Source organism: Pinus tabuliformis, chromosome 7 (assembly GCF_031772625.1).
Source record: "Pinus tabuliformis cultivar Carrire ecotype Pingquan chromosome 7, CPIR1, whole genome shotgun sequence".
NCBI lineage: Eukaryota > Viridiplantae > Streptophyta > Pinopsida > Pinales > Pinaceae > Pinus > Pinus tabuliformis.
In genome coordinates this window covers 792,507,900-792,533,160 of record NC_142293.1, presented here as the reverse complement: position 1 = coordinate 792,533,160, position 25,261 = coordinate 792,507,900, and the positions used below count along the sequence as shown (strand labels likewise).

Here is a 25,261-nt window from a genome sequence, read left to right as displayed (position 1 = left end):
GACAGATTGTACTCAATTTGGGAGATATTAAAATAGTTAATATTTTTAATGGAGTTCCTAAGTCTAAACTTAGGAAAAATAAAATATTAATGGGTATTAATATAAAACTGGGTTAGGAGGTTCCAAAAGTCATGGATCAAGCCAAATCTAATCTTAGCCATCGATTAGAGATTTAATCTCGTTCGTTGAAGGACCAACGAGAAAAGTATAAGAAGAGGCTTGAGGTTCAATTGGAAGATACACACCAGAGTGATCAGTCATTCATTTTGCTAGAGTAGGGTTGCTAAGCAAAGTTGAATCAGTGATCAGCAGTGAGGGGCAATGAGTATTGGGCAGAGAGGCAAAGACAGTAGTGAGAGACCAACGCAAAAGTAGGGAGAGCAAGAGCAGCAGCCATTTCAGGCCACGCAGAGCCCAGCAGAGACAACGCAAAGGCTAGAAGGACTGCGTCATCCACGCAGAGGCTATTAGAGTGACGCAGAGGTTCCTAGAGGCTGCACAGTGCCTCAGAGGGCTAACGCAAAGGGTCCCAAACGTTGCGCAGTGCCTCAGAGGGCTAATGCAAAGGGTCCTGGGACTAATGCAAGTCAGCAAGAGGCTGACGCAGAGGCCAGAAGGGCCAGCGCTGAGCTTCAGTTGTGCCGGAGAGGGTTTCGTGGGACAGGTTTTCTGAATACCTATTTCCGAATATAGAGGTATTGTTGCCGTGTATTTTTCTCTGTCGGGTGAGTCGGTTAGGCACCCAGTTGTACTCAAGGAAATACTGCATAATAATAAACCCTCAGAATAGTTGCACCAGTTTTCCCGCATTGGGTTTTTCCGGGGACATTTGTCCAAAAATAACGGTGTCACTTGTGTGCTTGTTTTCTTTCAGTTGATGATCTGTAGATGTTGAGACTGTACTTGTGTTTATTTTCAGTATTTACATGGTTAAATAACTTGTTAAGTAATTAAACAAGTTGGTGAAATAAACGAGATAGTGCAGGAAGAATTTCTAACGGGTTAGAATTAGAAATTACAACAATTTGTATTCTCTCTCTCCGTTGAACTATTGAAGAATAATAAGAAGCTTTGATAAAAGGGTTTCCCCACATTGGGGTTTGTCCCTGGCATCCGCCACATCTTGTGTCCTCTTGTCTTGGCTTGTTTTCTGCATCTAATTTATGTTCTATCTGCAATTACTGTCAATGTTTATAAGTCAATGTGATTGCTACTAGATATAATTGGAATTTGTCATTGCGCTGCTAAAGGAACATTGAAGTAAATTGTCTTAAGCATAGAACATACCTTTGTTATCTAAAATTATCAAAAATCAATCCTAATCTACTAGCATCTTGGTTTCTCAACATGGTATCAAAGCTAAGGTGAAAAAGCAACTTGAAGATCACAATTTGTTGGAAACTTGAAGGTGACTCTATTATAGCAGATATATCTCTCTCACTCACAAAACAAATCAAAAAAGACTTGAAGAATCAGCCATCACTCATTTTTGAAGAAGATCATTGAAGCAGCAATCTCTCTCTTGAAGATATCATTGAAGGCTCTAGGAAACATTGTCACGCTCTTGCTCATTCATCACCCATTACTGAAGAAATCATCATAGCAACTTACAGACATTATTGTAGCAGCCATCCTTGAAGACATCACTATAACAGCCACCACTCAAGAACATCTTTGGAGACTCTTGGAAGCATCATCAACATTCTTGGAAGCACTCTTATAACAACCTCTTCTCCTTTGACAAGTAAGTACTTTACTACATTCTATGTCTCATCCTCCTAGTCAAATGGCATCTAACTATAAGGAAGAAAACAAGCTTGATGGAGCCTCTAATTTCAAGGCTTGGAAGAAAAGAATTGATTTGGTTCTTAGAGAAAATGAAGTCATGGATTTTGTTGAAGGCAATGTTTCAGTACTAGACAAGAACAATGCTCAAGAAATGGCCTTGTATAATAAAAGAGAAGTTAGGGCTCAAAGAATCCTCCTCCAGTCTATCAATAATCACCTCATCTCTTTTGTTTCAACCTTGTCCACATCCAAAGAAGTCCATGACAAACTATATCCAAAGATGAAGATGTGGCCTCAAACCTTATGAAAATCTCAAAATCAAATGATCAACTTCAAGGACTTGGAGAAATAATACATGATCCTGAATTAATCACTTTCGTACTCAATACTCTACCTCCGGATTGGAGTGGTTTTGTTAGTAGCATCTACTCAAGAAAAGATACCCCAACATTTGAAGAACTTTGGGTTCTATATGTTCTAGAAGAAGCAAGGTTGAAAGCCAATGACGACACCGAACCCAATAATGAAAATGCTCAAGCTTTTGCTACTAGATCAAGGAAGAGGTTTGGAATGTAGATATTCACTGTAGATTCAACAACTTATGTGGTATGCTAAAACACAAGACAAGAATCTACTATACTCTTCAACAGAAACCAAAATTGATCGATGAAAACAATAAGCAGAAAAGGAAGAATTTCGAAAGCACATAACACAATATTTCTCTGGGGAAAGCAACTGCTCAAAACCTTGACTATCTATATTGCATTAACCAGAAGATCTGAGAAGAAAATACAATGCTTGCTCAACCCGAACAATTCATGCACAAATACAATCTATCTCTCTACTTCACAAAGCAACTCAAGCCAATACTTAGCCATTTCTGCTATTTGCCAAGCCCCTACTTCCTTGCACAATTCCTTAGAGAATTAGCCCATATTTAATTGGGAAATTCTCTCTCCATAACTGCGCAATCCATCATAGACCCTCAACTGATTGCATGCACCATCTATACAACTCGGAAAATTATACAACTGATAGTACATTGTCCCTGAACTCTAATCTCAACTGGGTCTTCCTCTGAACTGACATGCATGAGTTATTTATGAGTGAATCTTCAGTTAACTAGTGGAGCAGTGAAGTTGCACTGGTGCTCGTCCCCACTACTAGACCTCCTACTAGTTCCTCCAACAATTGGAACTAGTTTAACTAACTATAACTCAGTTAGACTGAGTTAATTAATTACAACTCAAAAGAACTCAACTTGGGCCCCTAAAATTTAGGGATCACTCTACATGACTCTAGATAGACTTCCAACTCAAATTTCCTAAGCCAACTAAGTCAAATTAACTTAGTTAACTATTACAAGTTGCTATGAGAATATAATTTCGATTTAATTTCTAATTTAATTCAAGGACATTAAATTAGGATTTCTTGTTGCTATTTTTAACATGCCCTCTCAACAAGAAAGGGATTATCTGCTACCCCAATCCTGCCTCTGTAAAACTCGAATTTGCATCTCGACAAAGAGTTTGTCAAAATATCTGCATCCTGCTCCTCTGTGGGAATGTACTCCAACAACATAATCCTCCTCTACACACAATCTCGAAGATGATGATACCGGATATCAATATGCTTGGACCGATCATGAAAAACTGGATTCTCAGAGAGTTTGATACAACTCTGATTGTCACAGTAAATCACAGTTGGATCCATCTGTTGACCAAACAAACCAACAAGAATCTTCCTCATCCAAATAGCCTCACAAGTTGCTTGACTAGCATCCATGTACTCTGCTTCTGCTGAATTGAGTGCAACTGATCTTTGTTTCCTATTGTACCAAGAAACAATTGTTGACCCAATACTGAAGATCCCACCTGATGTGCTCTTCCTGTCAGATGGACTCCCTGCCCAATCTGCATCAGTGAAGCCTTGAAGCTTCACTCCCTCTATCTATTTGTACCAAAGACCATACTGAGTAGTGCCTCTGAGGTATCTCAACACATGTTTGGTTGCCTTCCAATACAGCTTGGTCAGCTTAACCATTACTTGACTAAGTTGGTTAATTGCATAACACATGTCCGGTTGTGTGTTCACTAAATACATGAGTGAACCCACAAGCTGCCTGTAAATAGTAGCCTCCACTACTTCACCAGAAGTAGCATCCTCCTTCCTCTAGTTACTACTTAGAGGAGTCTCCATGGGTTTACTGCTCTCCATGTGGAACTTCTTTAGTATCTCGTTGGCATACTTGCCCTGAGAGACAAACAATTCCTCATCTCCTTGCCATACTTCCATCCCCAGAAAGTAGTGCATGAGCCCCAAGTCCTTCATTTCGAACTCTCTTGCAAGATCCTCTTTGCAAGACTTGATCAACTTATCATCACCTATCAGAATCAAATCATCGACATATAAAACAATAATCAACAATTTACCTTCAACCACAATATGGTAAAGGTTCGCATCTGCTTCACTTTTGGTGAAGCCCAACCCAGTGAAATAGCTATCAATCCTGGTGTACCAAGCACGGGGTGCTTGTTTCAATCCATACAACGCTCGCTTGAGTCTACACACATGCAACTCTCTATTGAAGGTCTCAAATCCTTCAGGTTGCTCAATATACACCTCTTCCTCAATCATGTTGTTGAGGAATGTTGTCTTTACATCCATCTGATGTATCTTCCATCCCATCTACGCTAACAGTGCTAGAATGGATCTGATTGATAAGTACCTTGCTACAGGAGAAAAAGTCTTATCATAATCAATCCCCTCCATCTGAGAAAACCCTAAGGCCACAAACCTGACCTTGTGTTTCTCCACACTACCATCCGCTGCTTGCTTTACCTTGTAAAGCCATCTGGAACTCACCATTGACTTGTCGGTCTTGGGCAACATTCAACTTTTGACTGAAAAATGCAATGGACTTACCTTCCCGACTAAGTACCATTCCAATTGTTGTCCCACTAGCATCACAATCCACTTGGAACACTTTGTAAAAATTTAGTAAATCCAACACATGCTTCTTCAACAGCTCAAAACTTCCTTGTGTTGTTGCATTCCATTCAAATTCAACCTTCCTCATGCATGTAATTTGTGGAGCACATATTCCTCTAAAATTCCAAATAATCTTCCTATATAAGCTTGTCAACCCATGAAAGCTTCTTACCTCAAATGTACTCTTAGAAATAGGCCACTAGACAATGGTTCACAACTTCTATAGGAACAATCATTAATCCATATTTGCAGCAGGTCTATGGCAAGTTCTGGGCATATATCTCTGTTCTAAACCCTATTTGATAAACAGTCGAGGAGATAACTTCATTTTTTTAAAGCCGCTGTACTCCTCTGGTTTGACCGAACTCCATTGGAAATTTTGTGATCCTAATTAAATGATCTATGGAAAAGATCTATAATTCTATATCTGCATAGTGTTATGAAGAGAAGATCCAATGCGAGCCTCAGAACTTTGATATGAGTCCTCTCCGCAGTAATGGGCTAAGACCCCTGTGATATGTTTCTAAAAGGAAGCGCATGTTTGGATCTTCATTTGACCTCTTTGTGGCATGCATTACATCTTTAATATTTTCGAAAATATAAGTCTAATCGAGCTTCTGAGCAAGCTCTGTCATCCAGACTCATAATCCTTGTATTCAAGGCTTTGTTTCAAGCAAGTTAATTCCAGATCGGTGGAATCATGCAAGCCTCTTTATGGCATTTCATGAACTCTGAGACGCAGATCATATCTCTGTTGTGCGAAGTTCTCATGATCCTGTGAACTCCTGTTATATGCAAAATGGAATAATACGAAAGAAGTCTGAGCCTTCTGAAGTGCGAATCTGGATCCAAATCCTTGTGATAAAGCGAAGTCAATAAAGGTCTACCTTGTAGCAATTGCGAAGGTCTGTGGTCCATGCTTGATGGATAGGTGAAGTTCTGAAATATTCATGCAAAGTATGAACTCAGTAGGAGTTGAATAAGGCATCAAATTCATTCTAACGTTGCATACCATTCATTATGAACTCATTAGGAGCTGAATAAGGCATCAAATTCATTCTGAAGTTCCATTCACTACAGAGGAATGTTCATCATATATTTTTTTTTGTTGTGATCCATTCTTGGAAATCAGTAGATGATTGGGCCAATGATCTATCACTGATATACTGTGTAAATGACAAAGTTCAAAATCTTCTAGTCTATGAAAGATTTGGTTCTACAGTGTGTTCAGAAGCCTAGGGTACATAATAACCTGAATATAGGCCAAGATCCTTGACATATGATCTGTGTAAGATCATATAAGTCCGATGTCATACACCATTATTGAGATGCAATCTAATATGCATGTGATTGAGACTCTAAGTCACTATCTCTGTAGGCACCTTATCTTTGTATTTTTTTTTAAATCTGAATTATAAAGAGAAAGAATCTGAAGTTAGTCTCTGAAGCATGATCCATGACCCGAGCTTATGTAGCATCCGAATGACATCAAAGTCATTTCTGTAATTTGAGGCATCTAAGTTAACGCTGAGGTATTCGAGCTACTGCAATTCTGAGTCATGTGAACTCTTTGATCTCTTTTTGATCTAGATGATCCATGAAAAGTCAAATGCATTGATGCCTGTAAGAAGTCAAGTACTAATGTGTTTCAGCTCTGATCTCTGAGGTAATCTCCTAAAGGTATATATAAGTGTGAGCTCAGTTAAAACAAGCTGACCTGAATATATATTTATCACTTGATGAATTGCATGAGATCATTATCATGACAACTTATTTATGTGAGCTAGCTACGTCCTCTCTCATATCTTTGATGGAGCTGCTGATCCCAGAGTATCATGGCCTTGACAACGACTTTCTCTAGATTCCATATCTCCGGAGCAGGCTATCAAATTGTGTGATCGAAATTTTTTTTTGGAGTTAGGGCTGATGGAGTCATTTTTGCTATCCCTGGAGTTAATGGCACCTACTCCATGCAAATATTCAACTCTGATGGCAGTGAACTGTTGATTTTGGGTAGTAGCATCGGATGTGCTCTAGCCATAAAATTTGGTGGAGATGCTAAGGCACATGAGATCTCCAAGACCTAGAAGTTGTTTGGAGAAATTCCACCCAGATGAAGAGATATTAAAATAATTAATATTTTTAATGAGTTCCTAAGTCTAAACTTAGGAAAATAAAAATATTAATTTGTATCACTATAATATGGGTGAGAAAGTTCTAAGTGACGAGGATCAAGCCACTTCTAATCTTAGCCATTGATTAAGGACTTAATCTCGGTTGTTGAATCGTCAACAGGAAAAGTATAAGAGGAGGCTTGAGGGTCAGTTGGAGACACGCCAAGAGAGATCAAGAATTTGATTTTCTGGGGCGAGGTTTGCTGAGGAAATCGAGTTCGTAATCAGTTGCAGTGAGGGGCAGTTCAGCAAGGGATTTCCATCCAAGGCTGAAGAATACATAGCAGAGAGGCAATGAAGTGCTGGGAGAGACAGTGCACACCGTAGAAGCGCTGATGAAGAGGTCGTAGGAGCTTACGCAGAGGACGCAGGGGTCGTAGAGGCTGACACATAAGCCGTAGAGGGCTTCAGAGACAGCGTTGGGGAGATTCTGTGGGGCAGGCTAGGAGCAAATCAACAAATTCTGAGCCAGAATAGGGTGACGCAATTCCTGAGCAGTGCTTGGAGCAGTTTTTGCTGTCCAACATAGGGAACAACTGGAGTCGCTGTGGGGTTTGATCATCCGATTGCTGATTTGTCAGAATCTTTGTCTCCAGATAGAGGTACTACTGCCAAGGATATTCTTTGTTGGGTGAGACATTGCTCGCACCCTAGTTGTATTCACGAAATCTGCTTAATAATACAAACCCTCTATATGCTGCACCATTTTTCCCGAAGTGGATTTTTTCGGGGACAATTGTCCAAAAATAACGATGTCCCTTGTGTTATTGTTTCTGTTTATTTCAATGCATGATCTGTATATCTATGAAGGCTGCAATAGTGTTTACTTAGATGTTTATGCAATTAAATAACTTGTTAATGTAAAGAACAAGTAGGAGAGTGTAAACCAACAATTGAAGTAGGGGTTTTTGATGTGTTAGATTCAGAGATTTTCACATGGTATCAAAGCAATTGCAGATCATAGGCGACTAAAGGCACAAGCCAAGAAATCCGAAGAATTTGCAGCAGAAAAGCAGTTGTCTCGAGTGATAGCGTTGTTCCAAAGCCAAAGACGCAGAAGGGGAGTGACACAATGCAGAGAAGGTGACGCAGAGGCTCACGCAGTGCCTGCGTCAGCATTCTGAGCTAGGTGAAAGTGACGCAGTAGCTAGAAGGAGCCCACGCAATAGCTGCGTCAACTGTCTAGGCTAGCGCAGAGGCAGAGGGAGTCAGATCAAACTTACGCAGTGCCAATTCATCTTTCTGAGCCAGGAAGGATCAGCTCTCACTATGATTGCGCAGAGCCAAAAGGGCTCAGATTTTTCAGTTGTCGGGGCTAAGGGAGCTGAGCAGATTTCGATTTGAGGAGCTTGTGGGATGTTGTTTCTGTCAGTGCATAACAGTGTCTAAGGACACTAAACCAAGGTATAGGGAAGCGCTACCTCGACAGATTTCTAGCCAAGAAATCTACATCCGGGTTGCAGCAGCAAAGGAGGATTGGAGAGGAGTGATTCGACAGTTAGCAAAAGGATTTCCGAGAGGGAAATCAAGACTCAGAGGGAGTCCAGAGAAGAGGAGCAGAGATGGCAGTGAATGGATTGAGGGATCAGGACAGATTGGACGGGGCTTCCAATTTTGTCATCTGGAAGGCCAGGATCCTGAAAATCCTGGATAAACATCGCATCAAGGACTATGCCTTGAAAACAGTAACTGTCCCAGTTGACCCTGATGCAAATGAGAAGTATGAGGAGGCCATGGCGAAGGCAAAATGCATGATCCTAGACGGGGTCAAGGATCATGTAATACCACATATTGCTAAGAAGTCAACAGCAAGGGAGCTATGGAAGATCCTGACCACCTTATACCAGGGCTCTTCCATGCAGCAGAAGATGTTATTGGAGAATCAGCTGAGGTCATATCAGCTGCAGAAAGGAGAGGAGATAGATCCATTCTTTCTCAGGTTGCAAGGAATTTGCGACCAGCTTACTTCCATGGGGTCTACAATGGATCCAAAGTTCATGGTCAAGACTGCCCTGAATGCAATCTCCGAGGAGTGGGAGACGTCTATCCAAAGCATTTTGGGCTGAGCAACTCTCCCCAGTTGGGAGGAGATATGGGCAGCTCTTTAACAGGAAGAGCTCGAGAGATTGACCAAGGCGAAGAGTGGCGGTAAGGGAGTTTGAATCAAGGAGGAGGATGTAGGTCTCGCATCAGCAAGACATCAAGGAGTACAGAAGAGGAAGAAGAAAGACATCTCCAAGGTCAAGTGCTTCAACTGTGGGGAGCTGGGACATTATGCCTCTCAGTGCCCCAGGAAGAAAGGCAAGGGAGAAGCTTCTGACTCAAAGGTTGCTCCAGCAAAGGCGGAGAAGGATGTCGAGACTGATGACGATTATGCCATGAGTGCTCATGCGCCTCTAGAGAAGAGGTGGGGAGACATGGAGTTGTAGTCGAGAGGACTACAGAAAAAGGGGCAGGATCCTTGAGGTGCCCAAACTCTTGGATCACATATAGCTACAAGAGCCCTTAACGATAGTAGCATGATGACAGGTGTCGGGTGGAGCAAGATGTGATGGAGCGATAAGGCAGTGCTAGAGTGCAAAAGTCTATAGCAGTGCAGTGGAGGTTGCAGCAGTGCAAGAGGCACAAAAGAGGTTGCAGCAACGCAGTGGCAGCAGAAGGAGCACAAGGCAGCAGCAGAGGTGGCTTTAGCATCGTGAGGCTTCCAGACTGACCGGGATGTCAATATTTGGGTGAAGTCAATTACTTACTTCTCGGTAACTGAGTTGCAGTGCAGCAGTTAGCAGTGGCAGTGCTATGGGCAGCATGGGCAGCATTTTGAGAGGGAGCTGCACTAAAAATGTAGCAGTGGTAGTGGCAGTGTCATGGGCAACAGTACAGGAAGCAGCAGTGCAGTGGATGTGGAGCAGCAGGCCAAACATCAGCACAGAGGACCGATGCGGAGGATCAGTGTGATGTTTCTATGGTGAAGCATTGCTAGAGCACATTCCTCGCTAAGAGGGAGTGTTGATTTTGGGTAACATTGGATGTGCTCTAGCCATGAAATTTGGTGGAGAGGCTAAGCCACATGAGATCTCTAAGACCCAGAAATCGTTTGGAAAAATTCCACCCGGATGAAGAGATATTAAAATAATTAATATTTTTAATGAGTTCCTAAATCTAAACTTAGGAAAATAAAAATATTAATGTGTATTAATATAATATGGGTGAGAAAGTTCTAAGTGACGAGGATCAAGCAAGTTCTAATCTTAGCCGTTGATTATGGACTTAATCTCGGTCGTTGAATCGTCAACATGAAAAGTATAAGAGGAGGCTTGAGGGTCAGTGGGAGACACACCAAGAGAGATCAAGAATTCGATTTTCTGGGGCGAGGTTTGCTAAGGAAATCGAGACACTGATCAGTTGCAGTGAGGGGCAGTTCAGCAAGGGATTTCCATCCAAGGCTGAAGAATACATAGCAGAGAGGCAGTGAAGTGTCGGGAGAGATAGCGCAGGCCTTAGAAGGGCTGACGCAAAGGCTGTAGGAGTTGACACAAAGGACGAAGAGGGTTGTAGTGGCTGACGCAGAAGTCGTAGAGAGCTTCAGAGGCAATGTTGGGGAGATTCTGTGGGGCAGATTGGGAGCAGATCAACAAATTCTGAGTCAAGATAGGGTGACGCAGTTCCTAAGTAGTGCCTAGAGCAGCTTTCGTTGTCCAGCATTGGGAACAGTCAAAGTCACTGTGGGGTTTGATCATCCGGTTGCTGATTTGCTGGAATATTTGTCTCCAGATAGAGGTACTACTGCCAAGGATATTCTCTGTTGGGTGAACCATTTCTGGCACCCTAGTTGTATTCACGAAATCTGCTTAATAATACAAACCCTCTATATGTTGCACCGGTTTTCCCGAATTGGGTTTTTCCGGGGACGATTGTCCAAAAATAACGGTGTCCCTTGTGTTATTGTTTTTGTTTATTTCAATGCATGATCTGTATATCTGTGAAGGCTGCAATAATGTTTACTTCGATGTTTATGCAATTAAATAACTTGTTAATGTAAAGAACAAATAGGACAGTGTAAACCAGTAATTGCAGTAGGGGTTTCTGATGTGTTAGATTCAGGAATTTTCACATGAACCTGAGATGTGTGGGAATGGAATGCACTGTTTTTATAACATGAGTTGGTCTAATTATTCCCAAGCTTCATGTGGTTGGTTAGGTGATGGTTGATATGGGTCAACTAAATTCTGCCTGCTGCAAATATGTCGGAAGGATGAAGCAGCTGTTAAGCCTGAATTGTTGATGGAAGGGAAAACATGGATAGTTAATTGTGTTAGCATGAGAAATCCTCATTAAAGTTTGAAAATAGGTTTGCTTTCATTTAAGACCTGATTTATTGAAAAAGCTCATGCTACTAGAGATTCTTGATTTGAAGTTATGATGTCTCTCTGAAATTTGCTCTATTAAAGAGAAACGACGTCCTTCTTAAAGACTGCAACAGATCTTACACCTATTGAGTCTCTTTGGCTTCTAATCAAGGACTTGGAAAACTAAAAGTGTTGACCTATTTTGGACTTACCCTAGTGGGAGTGTGAACTTGAAAACCCTAATATTGACAGCACGAATAAAATTCAAGGATGTTGATCAAGGACAATGTAGATCAGAACCTCTATCAAGTCTAAAGGGGTTATGAAAGCCCAGGGTCTGTAGATTGATTGCTCTGCTTAAATAAAGGAACCCTAGTTTCTAGAAGTTTTCACATTTTGATGATGAGGTTGTTTTGCAGGTTCAATGTAGAAGACTAAAAATTTAGAGGGAGTTGTCATGATCTGAAAAGATAAGTATTTTTGTGCTTTGTTTTTTATTTTTAAATCGTTGCTAATGATGTGGAATTCTTGATGATGATATCGATTCCTTGATAATGAGATAACGATAATGTGGACTCGTTGATAACATGGACTTGTTGATGACATGATTCGTTAATGACATGGACTCGTTAATGATGTTGATGATGATAATGTGGACTCGTTGATAATGAATTGGACTAGACTCGTTGACTGATGATGATGAACTCTTTGATGTTCCGGACTCCTTGATGTGAACTCTTTGTTGATGATGATGTGAACACCTTAATAATGTGGATGTTAACTCTTCGTTGATGTTGATGTGAAGATGTGGATAATGGACTCCTTGTGAACTCTTTGACTTTCTGATAATATGGATGATGATATGGACTCCTTAATGATGATGAAGAGGACTCCTAGTTGTAGACTCCATTGATGATGTTAATGATGTGGACTTCTAAACGATGAGAACTCTTTGATGATGGTAGGGACTCCTTGATGATGTAATGAAATTGACTCGATTTGAGAAGGCTAAAATCAAGAGGGAGTTGACACACTCTTGAAATATAAGTATTATCTTGATTGTTTCTATTGATTATTTCATTATGAGTCTTTTGCCTTGCTTGGTTGTTCTTGATCTTCCATAGCTTCCTAGTGAGGATTGCAAGTACATAATGAAGACTGCCAAGGTATGGAAATCGTTGAAAATGACGGAAGAACAATGTGACAAAAGGACTCGTGATAGGCTTTGCACTCAAAGGGAGCAGACAAGATCAAGCATGTTTCTATGAAGAACACTTATGTGTAAGAGGGATCTGCTTTTGAGGCATGAACCTAGTGATATCCTTGAGACAATGGACTACAAATCCATCAATATCTCCCTAATGAATGATTTGAAGAAGCTGCAAGACTCTAATATTGTTAGTTCTAATCTGTTGGATTCTACTATGGTTGTTGATGCCTACCTCTGTCAGCAGCCATTTATTATCTGTTGGATAATGGATTCAACTATGGACACTGATATTCGCTTCTATTGTTGCCAATAATTGCTTCTCTAAGAAGCCACTGCTAAAGTTTACTATTCTCTGCTGATATTTGCTTCTAAGAAAAGCCCTAGCTGAAGCTGAATGAACAATTGAATGTTGAGATCCACCACGGCTACATTTTTTATGTTGAATTGGTTGTTGATGTAAATAAATTGGAATGACTGAGAATCCCCTTAAAGAAGGAGCACTAACTACATAGCATCATATTATGGGCCATCTCCTGTAGGCTATGTATCATGACACTGTGTTGTCCGGGAGATGTATTGATGAATCCTCCTGTAGGTTGTGTGCCATGAAACCTTGTGGTCTGGAAGATGTATTGTTGAATCCTCCTGTAGGTTGTGTACCATGAGACCGTGTGGTACGGGAGATGTATTGTTGATTCCTCCTGTAGGTTGTGTGTCGTGAGACCTTGTGGTTCGGGAGATGTATTTTTGATTCCTCCTGTAGGTTGTGTGCCATGAAACCTTGTGGTCCGGGAGATGTATTGTTGATTCCTCCTGTAAGCTATGTATCGTGAGACCTTGTGTTCTGAGAGATATATTGTTGATTCCTCCTGTAGGCTGTGTGCCATGAAACCTTGTGGTCCGGGAGATGTATTGTTGATTCCTCCTGTAGGTTGTGTGTCGTGAGACTTTGTGGTCCGAGAGATGTATTGTTATGCTATGAGATCTCATGGTCAGGGAAATGATTTGAGATGGATGTTATGTATCTTTCCTTATGATGAGAGTGATGATCTCTCCCTTAGGTTGTGAGCTGTGAGACCTATAATTGGTCAGAGAGATTGATCCTGACAAAGAGAGAGGTTTGTATTTGTGATCTCTTCCTTAGGTTGTGGGCTGTGAGACCTACGATTGGTAGGGAAGGTTGACCTTGAGAGAGAGAATGAAAAGTACCTCCTTGGCTATGAGGGAGTGTTGAATATTATAGTAGCCATGGTCAATATTTTCATCATGGAAATTTAAATTAAATATTTACCTCCTAAATCATGATAGGTCATCTCCACTAAAAGACCAGTCGGTTGGGCCCCTTTAAGGCACCCATTCAACCCCCTATGATGACTATATATATGTGAGGAATTGCTCCTCATCTGGCAATTTGTTTTGAACAATTATATATGTGTTTCTATGAGCTATTGAAGGAAAAAGGGCCGAAATTTCAAGAGGAGGCCAAAATTCTAGGAAAGGTCGAAATTTCAGGAAGTTGGTTTTTGACATGGCACATGATCATGATTTTGGTTACTTGTTTGGTGATTATTCTGCTATTTGTTATTTATGATCTATTGATGAATCTGAAAACTCTCTCTCTCTCATAAGGAAGAACTTTTCCTGAGTTTTCCCCTTTTAGATTTTGCCCTAGCTATGTGCCTAATTTCTATGTCTCTTGCCTTATGGTTTCTTGGTATTTCCACTGTGATTTGCTACTGCTCTTTTATTCTTATGAACGATTTTCTTATCACTATTTAATAAAATAAATGTTAAGTAATATTGATAATGTTTTGATGCTGTGAAAAATATGAAAATTATTCCAAGCTATGCCATAGATAAAAAAATTCAACAATGTACACCTCAAATTCCAACTTCTGAATAACCTTAGTTAACACTAGGTTTTCAATACTACCTCCATCAACAATGAAAGAACACCTCCAATATTGCATTTAGTCTTGAAAACGACATTTATTTGCTCTGACTACCTTATCTTCAAGTTATTTCTTTGGCTTCAATAACACTATGTTGAACATTAGATTTTCTCATAAACCAGCTGAACTTCAACTATGTCATCTCCAACAACAAATCCAATCACTCTCTGCACCTAATTGCACCAAGAGGTGCATTTTATAGCACAATATGAGGTAGATGTGTAATGTGACTAATGTTGGCATTGACATACATTAGCCCAGAAACAATAATAAAATTAGCATTATATAGCTCAATATTTGGTTAGATGTGTAACACGAGTAATGTTGATTTTAGCATACATAAACACAAAAAATAATAATAATAAAAAAAATCGAATCTATACAAACCAACCTATATCCATCTTAAACCAAATATACCAACCCCCAAGAGAGAGATCAAATCCCTCTATGTGCAAACTTTTTCTCAAATTATTGCATTGTCAAATAGGTTTGCACCTCAAAGGATTTGATACATTTCAGTACTTGATAAATCTGGGTTAAGATGGATTTGGGGCAACGTTAAATGAGCTCTTCCTTGTTGCTTTCTTCCAATAGTTAATTTGTCTGAAGATTCATAAGTCTAATGCCCTTGTGCTCCACACTTGAAGCATGTCCCACTGAATCTTCCTCTTCTACCTATAGGAGATCCTCTTCCTCTTTTTAGTGCGTAACATTGATTTTAGCATACAACACCACAGAAAATAATAATAACAATAACAATAAAAAAAATTGAAATTTGTATATACCAACTTATATCCATCTTAAACATGATATACCAAGGCCTGAGAGAGAGAGAGAGATCAAATCCCTCTAGGTGCAAACTTTTTCTCAAATTATTACATTATCAAATAGGTTTGCAACTCAAAGAATTTGATATGTTTCAATGCTTGATAAATCTAGCTTAAGATGGATCTAGGGCAATGTTATATGAGATCTTCCCTCTTTCATTCTTCCAGTAGCTAATTTCTCTGAAGATTCCTAAAATTGATGCCCTTTTACTCCACACTTGAAACATGCCCTAGTAAATCTTCCTCTTCTTACCTCCAAGAGATCCTCTTCCTCTTTAAGCTTCATAATTGCGTTTGGGGTTTTGGCTACCACTCATGTTGGTCACTTCTTGCTTTCTTCCACTTGTTTATCCTCTTCTAAACATTTTTCTTCCTCTATTTTTTGTTCCTTTTCCTCTAAAACTTTGTTGTTTCCTTAAAAACTTCTCTTCTACCTAGAGGACTAGTCGGTGTGCCTTTGCAATTGTCAGGGCATGCATTTGTAACTCCACGAATGATGCACTCTATTAGGAAAATCAGTAATATATACAAGGAGAGAGAGACTATTGGGATCTGTATTCCAATGTCTCTTTATCCTCTCATTTGTGGAATCTGTCGAAACTTATTGTTTACGTGACCTCCAGGAGACAACTCCTAATGCAAGACTCATAACATAACCTGAAGTAGATACTCCATTTTTTTATCTCCATCAAAATCAAAATCAGAGTACCCAATTAAGCTGAAGTCATCCACCTGTGTATACTTGAGTCCAAAGTCTTGAGTTCCCTTCAAGTACCTTGAAACTCTTTTTGCAGCAGACCAATGACCCTCACAAGGCTTTTGCATAAACCTGGAGAGGATTCCAACAGCAAATGAAATGTCCGGTCTAGTAGTAGTTAGGTAGTTAGGACTTCCTACGAGTTGTTGGTACTTTGTTGCATCCTCAAATTCATTTCCTTCTGTGGATTTGAGCTTTAAATTTTGTTCCAATGGAGTGGTCAAAGGATTGCACTCAGCCATGCCAAATTTGTTCAACAAATCTCCAATATTGATCATTGAACTTCAATGATCAATTTAAGTTTAAATTTAAACAAGAACTAATGTTTAAATTGATCACTCAGCCATGCCAAATATGTTCAACAAATCTCCAATGTTGATCATTGAACTTCAATGATCAATTTAAACAAGAAATTCGGATGTTGGGTTATTTTAATACCTAGATAGTAATGAACATATCCCAAATTTGTCATCTCAAAACCTTTCCTCAATTCTTTCTTTATGGATGCAATGTAATTTTCATTGTTCCCTGTCATCAGTAGATCATCTACATACACCACAAGATATACAACATTTTTTCCAACTTTCTTGACAAACAAAGTTGCATCATCAAGATCATAGTGTTTGAAATTTAGTTTCAAAAGATGCTCAGTCAATTTCTCATACCAGCTCATGGTGCTTGTTTGAGGCCATACAAGGATTTGACAAGCTTACATACTTTGTGCTCCTGTCCCTTCACAACAAATCCTTCTGGTTGAGACATAAAAACATTCTCTTTCAAATCTCCATTCAAGAAAGCAGTTTTTACATCCATTTGATGGACTTTCCAACCGTTACGAGTTGTCAAGGCAAAGAGAGACTAGATGGTACCCCATTTTGTTGTGGGGGCAAAAGTCTCCTCATAATCGACCCCTTCCTTTTGTGCAAAACCTTTTGCCACGATCCTAGCTTTATGCTTGTGAAGTGAGCCATCTACTTTATACTTGTTCTTGAAGACCCACTCACAGCTAATCAGTTTGGTTCCCAATGAAAGGTCCACCAACTTCCAGGTTTCATTCTTTATCAGAGCATCATACTCTTTCTGCATTGCTTCTTTCCATTCATCATGAGAAGCAACTTCTTTGAAGGAAGTTGGTTCGAAATTTGTAGACAAATTTAATTCATAATCATAAGAAACATCCATATCAACAGTTGAATCAGAATTGTCTACATCACCTCCATTATGTCTAGTAGAACTTCTTGTTCCTGTCTTTCCAACCTCATCAGGATGAACACTTTCAAGTGTCTTGGAGAGCCATTTTGGAGGACCTTTCTGAGATGGCCCAGGTTGTTCAATTGACTGAGATGGGGCTGAATCAAGATTTAGCCTTCCAATTCTCTCAATCACATCACTCAAAGTGTCTTCTTGATCAATAGTTGGAGCTTCATGAGGGGGAGAGAGTGCTTCAAAGGAGATTCCACAGATTGATCCAGGATAGGGATCCCCCCTTCAAGATGTGGAATCTCATTATCAAATTCCTGAAAAGATTTTGCATGTCTGAATCTATCCAAGCAATCAAGTTGTCGCTCAACAACATTGTCAGTCTTGGAAGATTCAAGAAAGATCACATCTCTAGACAATATAAACTTCTTATTTACTTCATCATAGAGACGATATGCTTTGGAGGTATCTGAGTACCCCAAGAAGATACATTTTCAACTCCTTACACCAAGTTTGTTTCTTTGTTCCTTAGGTATCAAGGCATAACAGGTGGAACCAAAAACCTTGAGATGCCTCACCGAAGGAATGTGGCCATACCACATTTCATAGGGAGTCTTGTTTTTTAGAGCATGAGATGGACATCTATTCTTAATATACACTACACATAGAATTGCATCAGTCCAGAACATCAACTTTACATTTTTGAAAAGCATCATTGAATGTACCATATTTAAGATTGTCCTGTTCATTCGTTCGGCTACACTGTTCTGTAGAGGATTATAAGGCACTGTTGTTTGATGTTGAATACCATGCTGGCTAATAAAGTTTTCAAATTCATTTGAAGTATATTATTTTCCATTATCAGTACGAATAGAGCCAATATGAGATTGTGTATTGTTTTCAATCCATGCATAAAAGTTTTTGGATGTTTCGAAAGCTTCAGATTTGTTCTTCTGTAGATATACCCAACACATTATGGTGTAGTCATCAATAAAATCCATCATGTATTTATTTCCATTTGCAGAAGGAATAGGCATAGGGCCACACAAGTCAGAATGAATCAATTCAAACTAACGGGCATGCAACTTTGTCTTCAAAAAATCATCAAATAATGATGCAAACAATGATACAGGCTCTCAATATTGACCAACGCACATATACAAACTCATATGAACCAACGCATACCATCAACACATCCCTCAAATACCAACCATTATACATGGACCATCCAACTTATACCATCACACATAAAGTTCATCGTACAAGGCATAAAATATATAAGCAAATTCCAACACAGTCCAGCGCAATTAAAATGAGCCAACTCATATAACAACCAGCAGATAATACCAATCAAACCTCATGGAGAGCATGGCTCAACACACATATAAATGGCTCAATTTAACACTATGCATATAATTCAATTCAACATAGAACACCATCACCAATACATATGCCAGAGTTTAATGCACATAGGATTTAAAGCACATAAGATTTAACGCACATATGAATATGCACATACCAAGATATTCATAGGATTTTTCTATGTATCATATATATCTTTCAACGCACCATACACTGCTACACCAGCTTGCTACTTTAATCAATGCATCGAAGGGACACTTAACTAACACTCATATAATCTCAATGTTACGGCTCGGGATAAACTCACTATTATCCTATGCTGGTTCAATGCAGAGCTTCAAAACTATTCAACGCGTTCACAAACAACCAAATTAGAGAGAATACGACCAGCAATCAATTTCACACATTTCTGAAGACTACTACAATCGCTTTCAACAGAGAATTAACACATAGGGATGTGGAGAAGGTTCATTGCACAAATAATCTGAAGAGATAAGTCAGCATACACGCCAACAGAGAATTAACATTCCAAATTTTGCAAAGGACAAAGCAGGGAATAAAGAAAAATTTTATGTCAAGGGAGAGAGGAGTTACTGAGCATAAAAGACTAGATTGGGACTTGTAGCTCTGATACCATGTCAGCCAAGCATTGGTAACTCCACGAATGAAGCATTCTATTAGGAAAAGCAATAATATATACAAGGAGAGGGAGACTATTAGGATTTGTATTCCAATGTCTCGTCATTTTCTCATTAGTGTATTTACAATATTTATTCCTAATCCCTAAAGATTAGGTGTCAAAAACAACTAAGCAAATTCTCACCATACTAATCTTGTCCTTAATGGCATATGTGAGACCATTCACATATTTAACAATGGCTTCTTCACTTTCTTCACTTCGTCCAAACCTTATGAACAACTTATAAAGCTCCTTTGAATAATCCTTAACAATCATATATTTTTGTCTTAAGTTTTGTAGCTTTCTAAATAGATTTAAATAGTCATCCACATGGAATAGTTGACCCTTCAATTTAGAAACCATTCTATCCCAAGCTTTTACCTTCTATTTGCCCTTCTTCTATTGATTTAATAGCACATTATACCATCACACGGTTGCATGACCTTTTCACTTTGTACATGCAAACTTCACTCTTCTAGGATCTTCAAGTTGTTAAATGCGAAGAATGTCTCTTTTACTCCAATCTCGTTCAAAAGATGTTAAAAATTCAAGTGCAATCCCATTCAAAAGATGTTAAAAAATTCAAATGCAGTCTTGTTCAAAAGATGTTAAAAATTCAAATGCAAAGATTCTATTCTAGTAAATAAATTTTTGAGGTAAGATCATTTGTTTAGAAGTGATAGCTCTCACTAGGTAAATGGCCAAATTTCAAGTAAGCAACACACACTTAGGCATTTGATCAAACAATCCCTTGAAGGTGCTTGGTTCCCAAGGTTATGCCATCTTCAATGCCAAAATGAATCTTAAGTATATTTTTTTTAGGCACTTCCTTCAACTAGTAGTGCTACCTATTACCCAATAAACACTTAAGCCAAAAATGGTCAGCACTAAGGCTAGGTACTTTGTCCATTACCATGTCTAAACTACTTGCCCAAACATTACAACCCACAAGATGCTAACATGTTTTAGGGGGACCAAACCCTAGTGGGGAGAATATCACTCCCATGCTTTACCAACCAAACAATGCCTTGTCGACAGATCTAGGGTATATTAGACCATAATATATTGAACATATTCCCTCTGACTCTATGGTATGGCGTACCGTATCAAAGTGAACCCAGTAGAGTAGTTAAGACCACATGTCTTAGCAAAGGTTCTTGGTTAATAAAAGCCCTCAAAGTTTTAAAAAATACAATCAGTGGTTTGCAACTTTGCACTTTGCAAGTAAAATATAATGGTAAAGATAGTGTCTTTCGAACCTTGGATCAGTGGGATAGGAATCAGGATAGGATGAGAATAATATACAATAATCTAGCAAGGAATCAAAGTTATAAAGATAAATATACTATAACTTATAAGTGGTTATAATCATTTTAACGCCACATGCAAAAAAATAAATGTGAATAAGTGGTTTGCAGCTAAATTATAAAGGTGAAGATAGTGACTCTGGAACCTTGGATAGGTTGTATAGGATAGTAAGGGAATCATGTGTTTTACAGCAATTAAGCAGAGTTATAGAGATAACTATACAGCAAGTGATCAAACTCATTTAAGAAACTGTGGGGGTGTTTCATACCCCCACAAGGTTGAAATCCAACAGAGACGTGTTTTGCTCCTTTATTGTTTCGTGCTGCAATGGAATCTTTCAAGTGTGTAGTAAGCGGGCTATATTTCATTGTACTACTCCTAGATTAGGGAAGGGCCCTCTTGCCGCACAGTGATAATTAGAAGTATTTCGACAGTATTTTAATTTTAGTAAATTAACAATGATCATTGATAACATAGCAGCTCTTTCAAAGGGGAAGTGCAAATTTCAAATCTCTCACTCCCATGTTAATGTTAAAGTAAATGTTGAATAGTGTTTGATACAGAGTTATGGTTCATCGCTTCTAAGAAAGAGGAACGCAATCAACAAAAAAATGTAAAGATAATTCAAGATACAAGGATCGAAGAAAGGGCGTGCACACCTGTTAGCGTGTAGGAGCGCAGCGGGGCCGAGATACTTCTCGGGGTTCCACCAGTAGCTAGGGCAGGAAGTGCTGCAACAGGCGCAGAGAATACACTCGTACATGCCGTCGAGCTTGGCCCGATCCTTCTTGCTCTGGAGATTCTCCTTCCCATCCGCAGGGGGCGTCTTCCTCTTGAGCCAGGGTTCGATGCTCTTGTACTGATTATAGAAGTTGGTCATGTCCACAACCAGGTCTTTGATAACGAACATGTGCGGCAAGGGCGTGATGGTGATGGCTGAATCGGAGGCGGTGTCGATCTTGGTGAGGCAGGCGAGGCCGTTGCAGCCGTTAATGTTCATGGCGCAGGATCCACAGATGCCCTCCCTGCAGGAGCGCCTGAAGGTGACCGAGGGGTCCGTCTCGTTCTTGATCTTGATCAGAGCGTCCAGCACCATGGGCCCGCACTCCTTCGTATTTATCGTGTAGTTCTCCAGCCGGGGCTTCTCTGCGTGCTCCGGATCCCAGCGGTATATCGAAAAGGTCTTCGGCTTCGATGCCTTCGGCTCTGCTGCGGATGTGGCCGTGCTGGAGAAGGAGCGGGCGAGAACCGAACCCACGCCTTCTCCTCCACTGGGGAGCCGACGAAACACACGCGAGACTGCTGACATTGTATGGATGTATGGATTGATCGATCGCTCAGGTCCCTTCCAACAGCCTCCAGAACCGATTTCTAAGAATCGCAGACAAACCAAAATTAAATCAATTGGAGTGAAAGAGATTTTAACATATATATTCCGCAAAACTCAGAGCCTCTTATTGGCCTACGTGACACGGACCTTAACTTTTATTATTGGTCTACGTGGTACAAATCTCACTTTTATTATTGGTCTACGTGGTACAAATCTCACTCTCTTATTGTTGGCTTACGTGGCTCAAATTTTCACCAGGGTCCGTAGCAGTCATTTAATTGAAGGAGACTTTGAAATATATATAAACCCAGTGTTTATTATTGGTCTACGTGGCACAAAACCCCCCTCTTATTGTTGGCGTATGTTGCTTGAAATATCACCAGCGGCGGCAGCAGTCATTTGCAATTTTAGCTCTCTATTTTTAAGTCAATGTGGGCAGGGACGGGCAAAGTTTTCCCCGTGCTCTTTAATTTCTGTTCATTTGCAGGAAATTTGGAAAAGGTTGATGTTATTGTTTGAGACTTTTCTGGTATTTCTTTTAATGTGATATGTTGCTCTTTGACTGCAGTCAGGATAATGCTAGCTAATCCATGGGCCCGGCCACAACTCTATGGTGTTCAATTGAATTGATAGGCATTGTATATGAATCTGGTTAGCGTTCTTTATTGAATTTCTAGTTTTTCTATATATTTTATTTATTGTGTTTGCTATACACAATGTTGGTTTCAAAGGTGTTAGTGGATATAGCTAAAATTAAGATTAAATAGATGTTGGTTATTTTTCTTAGAGTGGGAATACGACATACTTGTGTTAAGACAAAGAATGTTTGCTATGTGAACCAATAAATGGAAACTATATGTTTACTATTTATCATAAACAAACAAGGCAATGTTTTCCATAATCTCAAGAGTGGGACACTATATTCCAAATTCTCAATGTCAATATGGCATCTGGTTTTATATTTTTTTCTTTGATGAAGGTTCATCGTTATTTTTGTATATTTTGTTTGTAAAGGTTAGTGAAACTCTGTGTCCCTCAACATTATGGGAAATTCTTACTATAGGAGTTTGGCATGGATGAGTTTTTGTTTAAAATTTAATTTATGATTTATTTTTATGGGTAATCATATGGATGAGTTTTTACTTAAAAACTAATTTGTGATTTATTTTTATGGGTAATCATATAAATGTTTCTTAATTGCATTAGTGACTCACTATAAGGGTATTTAATTCTATACATGGAGTTACCTAGTTGGGCAATTTGTTTTTTCTTTTTTAATGTCAATAACTTAATTATTTTGGAATTTCATCACTATTGATCATGAAAACAATATAGAAGCTACAATTGCCTAGGCCAACGGTCCTCTACAAGGTTCACTTTATAGGTTTGGTTTAGAGCTATCATTGTCAACTACTAGTGATCAACTTGATTTGGATTGAGTTCAAAATCGTATAACATTACAAGAATATTGTATCTCCTTGTGAGTTTGGTTATGCGATTTAGGTTGTGTTGGCAATATATGGGTGGAAATTTAGATTCTCAAAGTTACATATTTTATATGGTATATTGTTTAGAACCCATCCGAATGGGGCCCTCCCATTATAGTTTTCTAGCTCAGTTCAAACAAACTATTAAAAAATTCTACTAGCCCCTTTATCTAGTTAAAGGCACTTGCTCAGATGTCTCCTTCCATTTAATGATAAATGTTTGCCTAAAATCTAGCTACCACTCAAGTTGCTAACATTGTCATTGAAATTTCCCTATTGTAACATCCCCATTTTCACCCCAATTAAATGTAATTATTTTTTCCTTATTGCCTAGATTGGCATGTAAATGTTGAATTGGTTAAACCATGAACAATATGTATTTATTTCCCATTAATTAAAATGTTGGGCATTTGATTGGGAACAATATGTATTTATTTCCCATTAATTAAAATGTTGGGCATTTGATTGGGAATGCAAGCATCGATACAAACTATGATATCATGAGTGGGAAATGGTGGGGGATTGCGGTAATTTTGTTGCCAAAGACTTGCCATGAAATTCAAATTCAAATCTAAGCCTTTTCCCTCTTCACCAACAACCCCTTGATTGTGAATGGCTAGGTAGTTAGAACAACACCCTCATAATTATGGAAGTTGGGGTGGCAATTGAAATGTTGCTTAATAAGTTAATAGAAGGAATGGATTGAGTACATTCCATAGAATTTGAAATTGACCCATATATGTGTCCGAAAAATTGAGGTAGACATGGAGGGTTGTACAGTAGCATATTGTAATTAACATGGAAATTTCTAGAGGGCAGAGGCCTACAAATGGAAAAAGGGTTTGAAATAATCATTCATGCATAAAGACCCATGCATGAAAAGTAAAGAAGCACATGAGTGCTTGGAGTAGTGAAAATTGTGAGTAGAATGTTGCCATTCCTAAGTGGAATGTTGACTAGAGCGGTTTGAGTGATTCAACTACACATTGGGTGCTCAAAGACACCCAGATAAAGTGCCAATCACGGATTGGATCATCGATGGTGTGTTTTGGTTCTTCCAAAACTGAATTTTGCTCACCAAATACTTGCAGGACAGATCTATAACCTAGGTAGTCAAAGTGTGTCACTATTTGATGTCTATTAGTAGACTATGAAAAGAAATGGGTGAGGAAATCATCAAAATATTTTAAAGTAGAAAATGGATTTTCGTATTGTTATGTTAGTAAATTGAGAAGCATTTGGAGATCATGGTGGCCCTAGGATGGGTAGGGAAGACATCTCTTTGATATATTCTTGTGTATGAAGGAGATTTTCCTTCCTCTAGACCCATTTACTAAAGAGTTGACAATTCCTTCTTGTGGTGTCATGACTTATCTAGGGGGTGGCTAGATATAGAAACTAGTGGTGTAGTTGAGCCCAAGGTTGGGAGGGAAATGCTTCTTCCTATATCAATTGTTAGCGACAAGTTATCATTGAGTAAGTGTCCTTGTACCTCAATTTTCTATGTAATTGTTAATTAATGTATGGAAAATGATGCTCATAGTTGTGCAAATGATTAATTGCTTGCTACATTGTGAATTTGAATGTATCTATGCATAGTTGACTTCTTGAATTTATAAATATGTTGTTTGACTTAAGAGTATTCTAATCTGAACTTTTAAAGGGAACAAAATGAAATATAGATTTATAACCAAAAACACAGAGATATAGTAAAACTTCACTTCAATATGTGGAAAACGTTGAAACTGTATACATGCAGCATGAAAGCAAACTAGTTTAAATGATGGTATTATATCTCTTAGGAGAGATGTGATGGTTATGTGTCTTCTTGAATTGTGTTACAATGAGGC

The 25,261-nt window shown here is 39.0% G+C and overlaps 1 protein-coding gene across 1 annotated transcript in view; it reads right to left on the bottom strand.

Annotated features, from left to right (window-relative positions):
• The window catches only part of LOC149249953 (succinate dehydrogenase [ubiquinone] iron-sulfur subunit 1, mitochondrial-like), a 45,349-nt gene extending 23,334 nt beyond the window's left edge, over positions 1–22,015 (bottom strand). The window contains exon 1 of the mRNA XM_089458861.1: positions 21,254–22,015. Within this exon, the coding sequence (XP_089314987.1) occupies positions 21,254–21,903 (650 nt within the window). The 5' untranslated portion in view covers positions 21,904–22,015. The remainder of the gene's footprint in view (positions 1–21,253) is intronic.
• Positions 22,016–25,261: the final 3,246 nt, after the last annotated feature.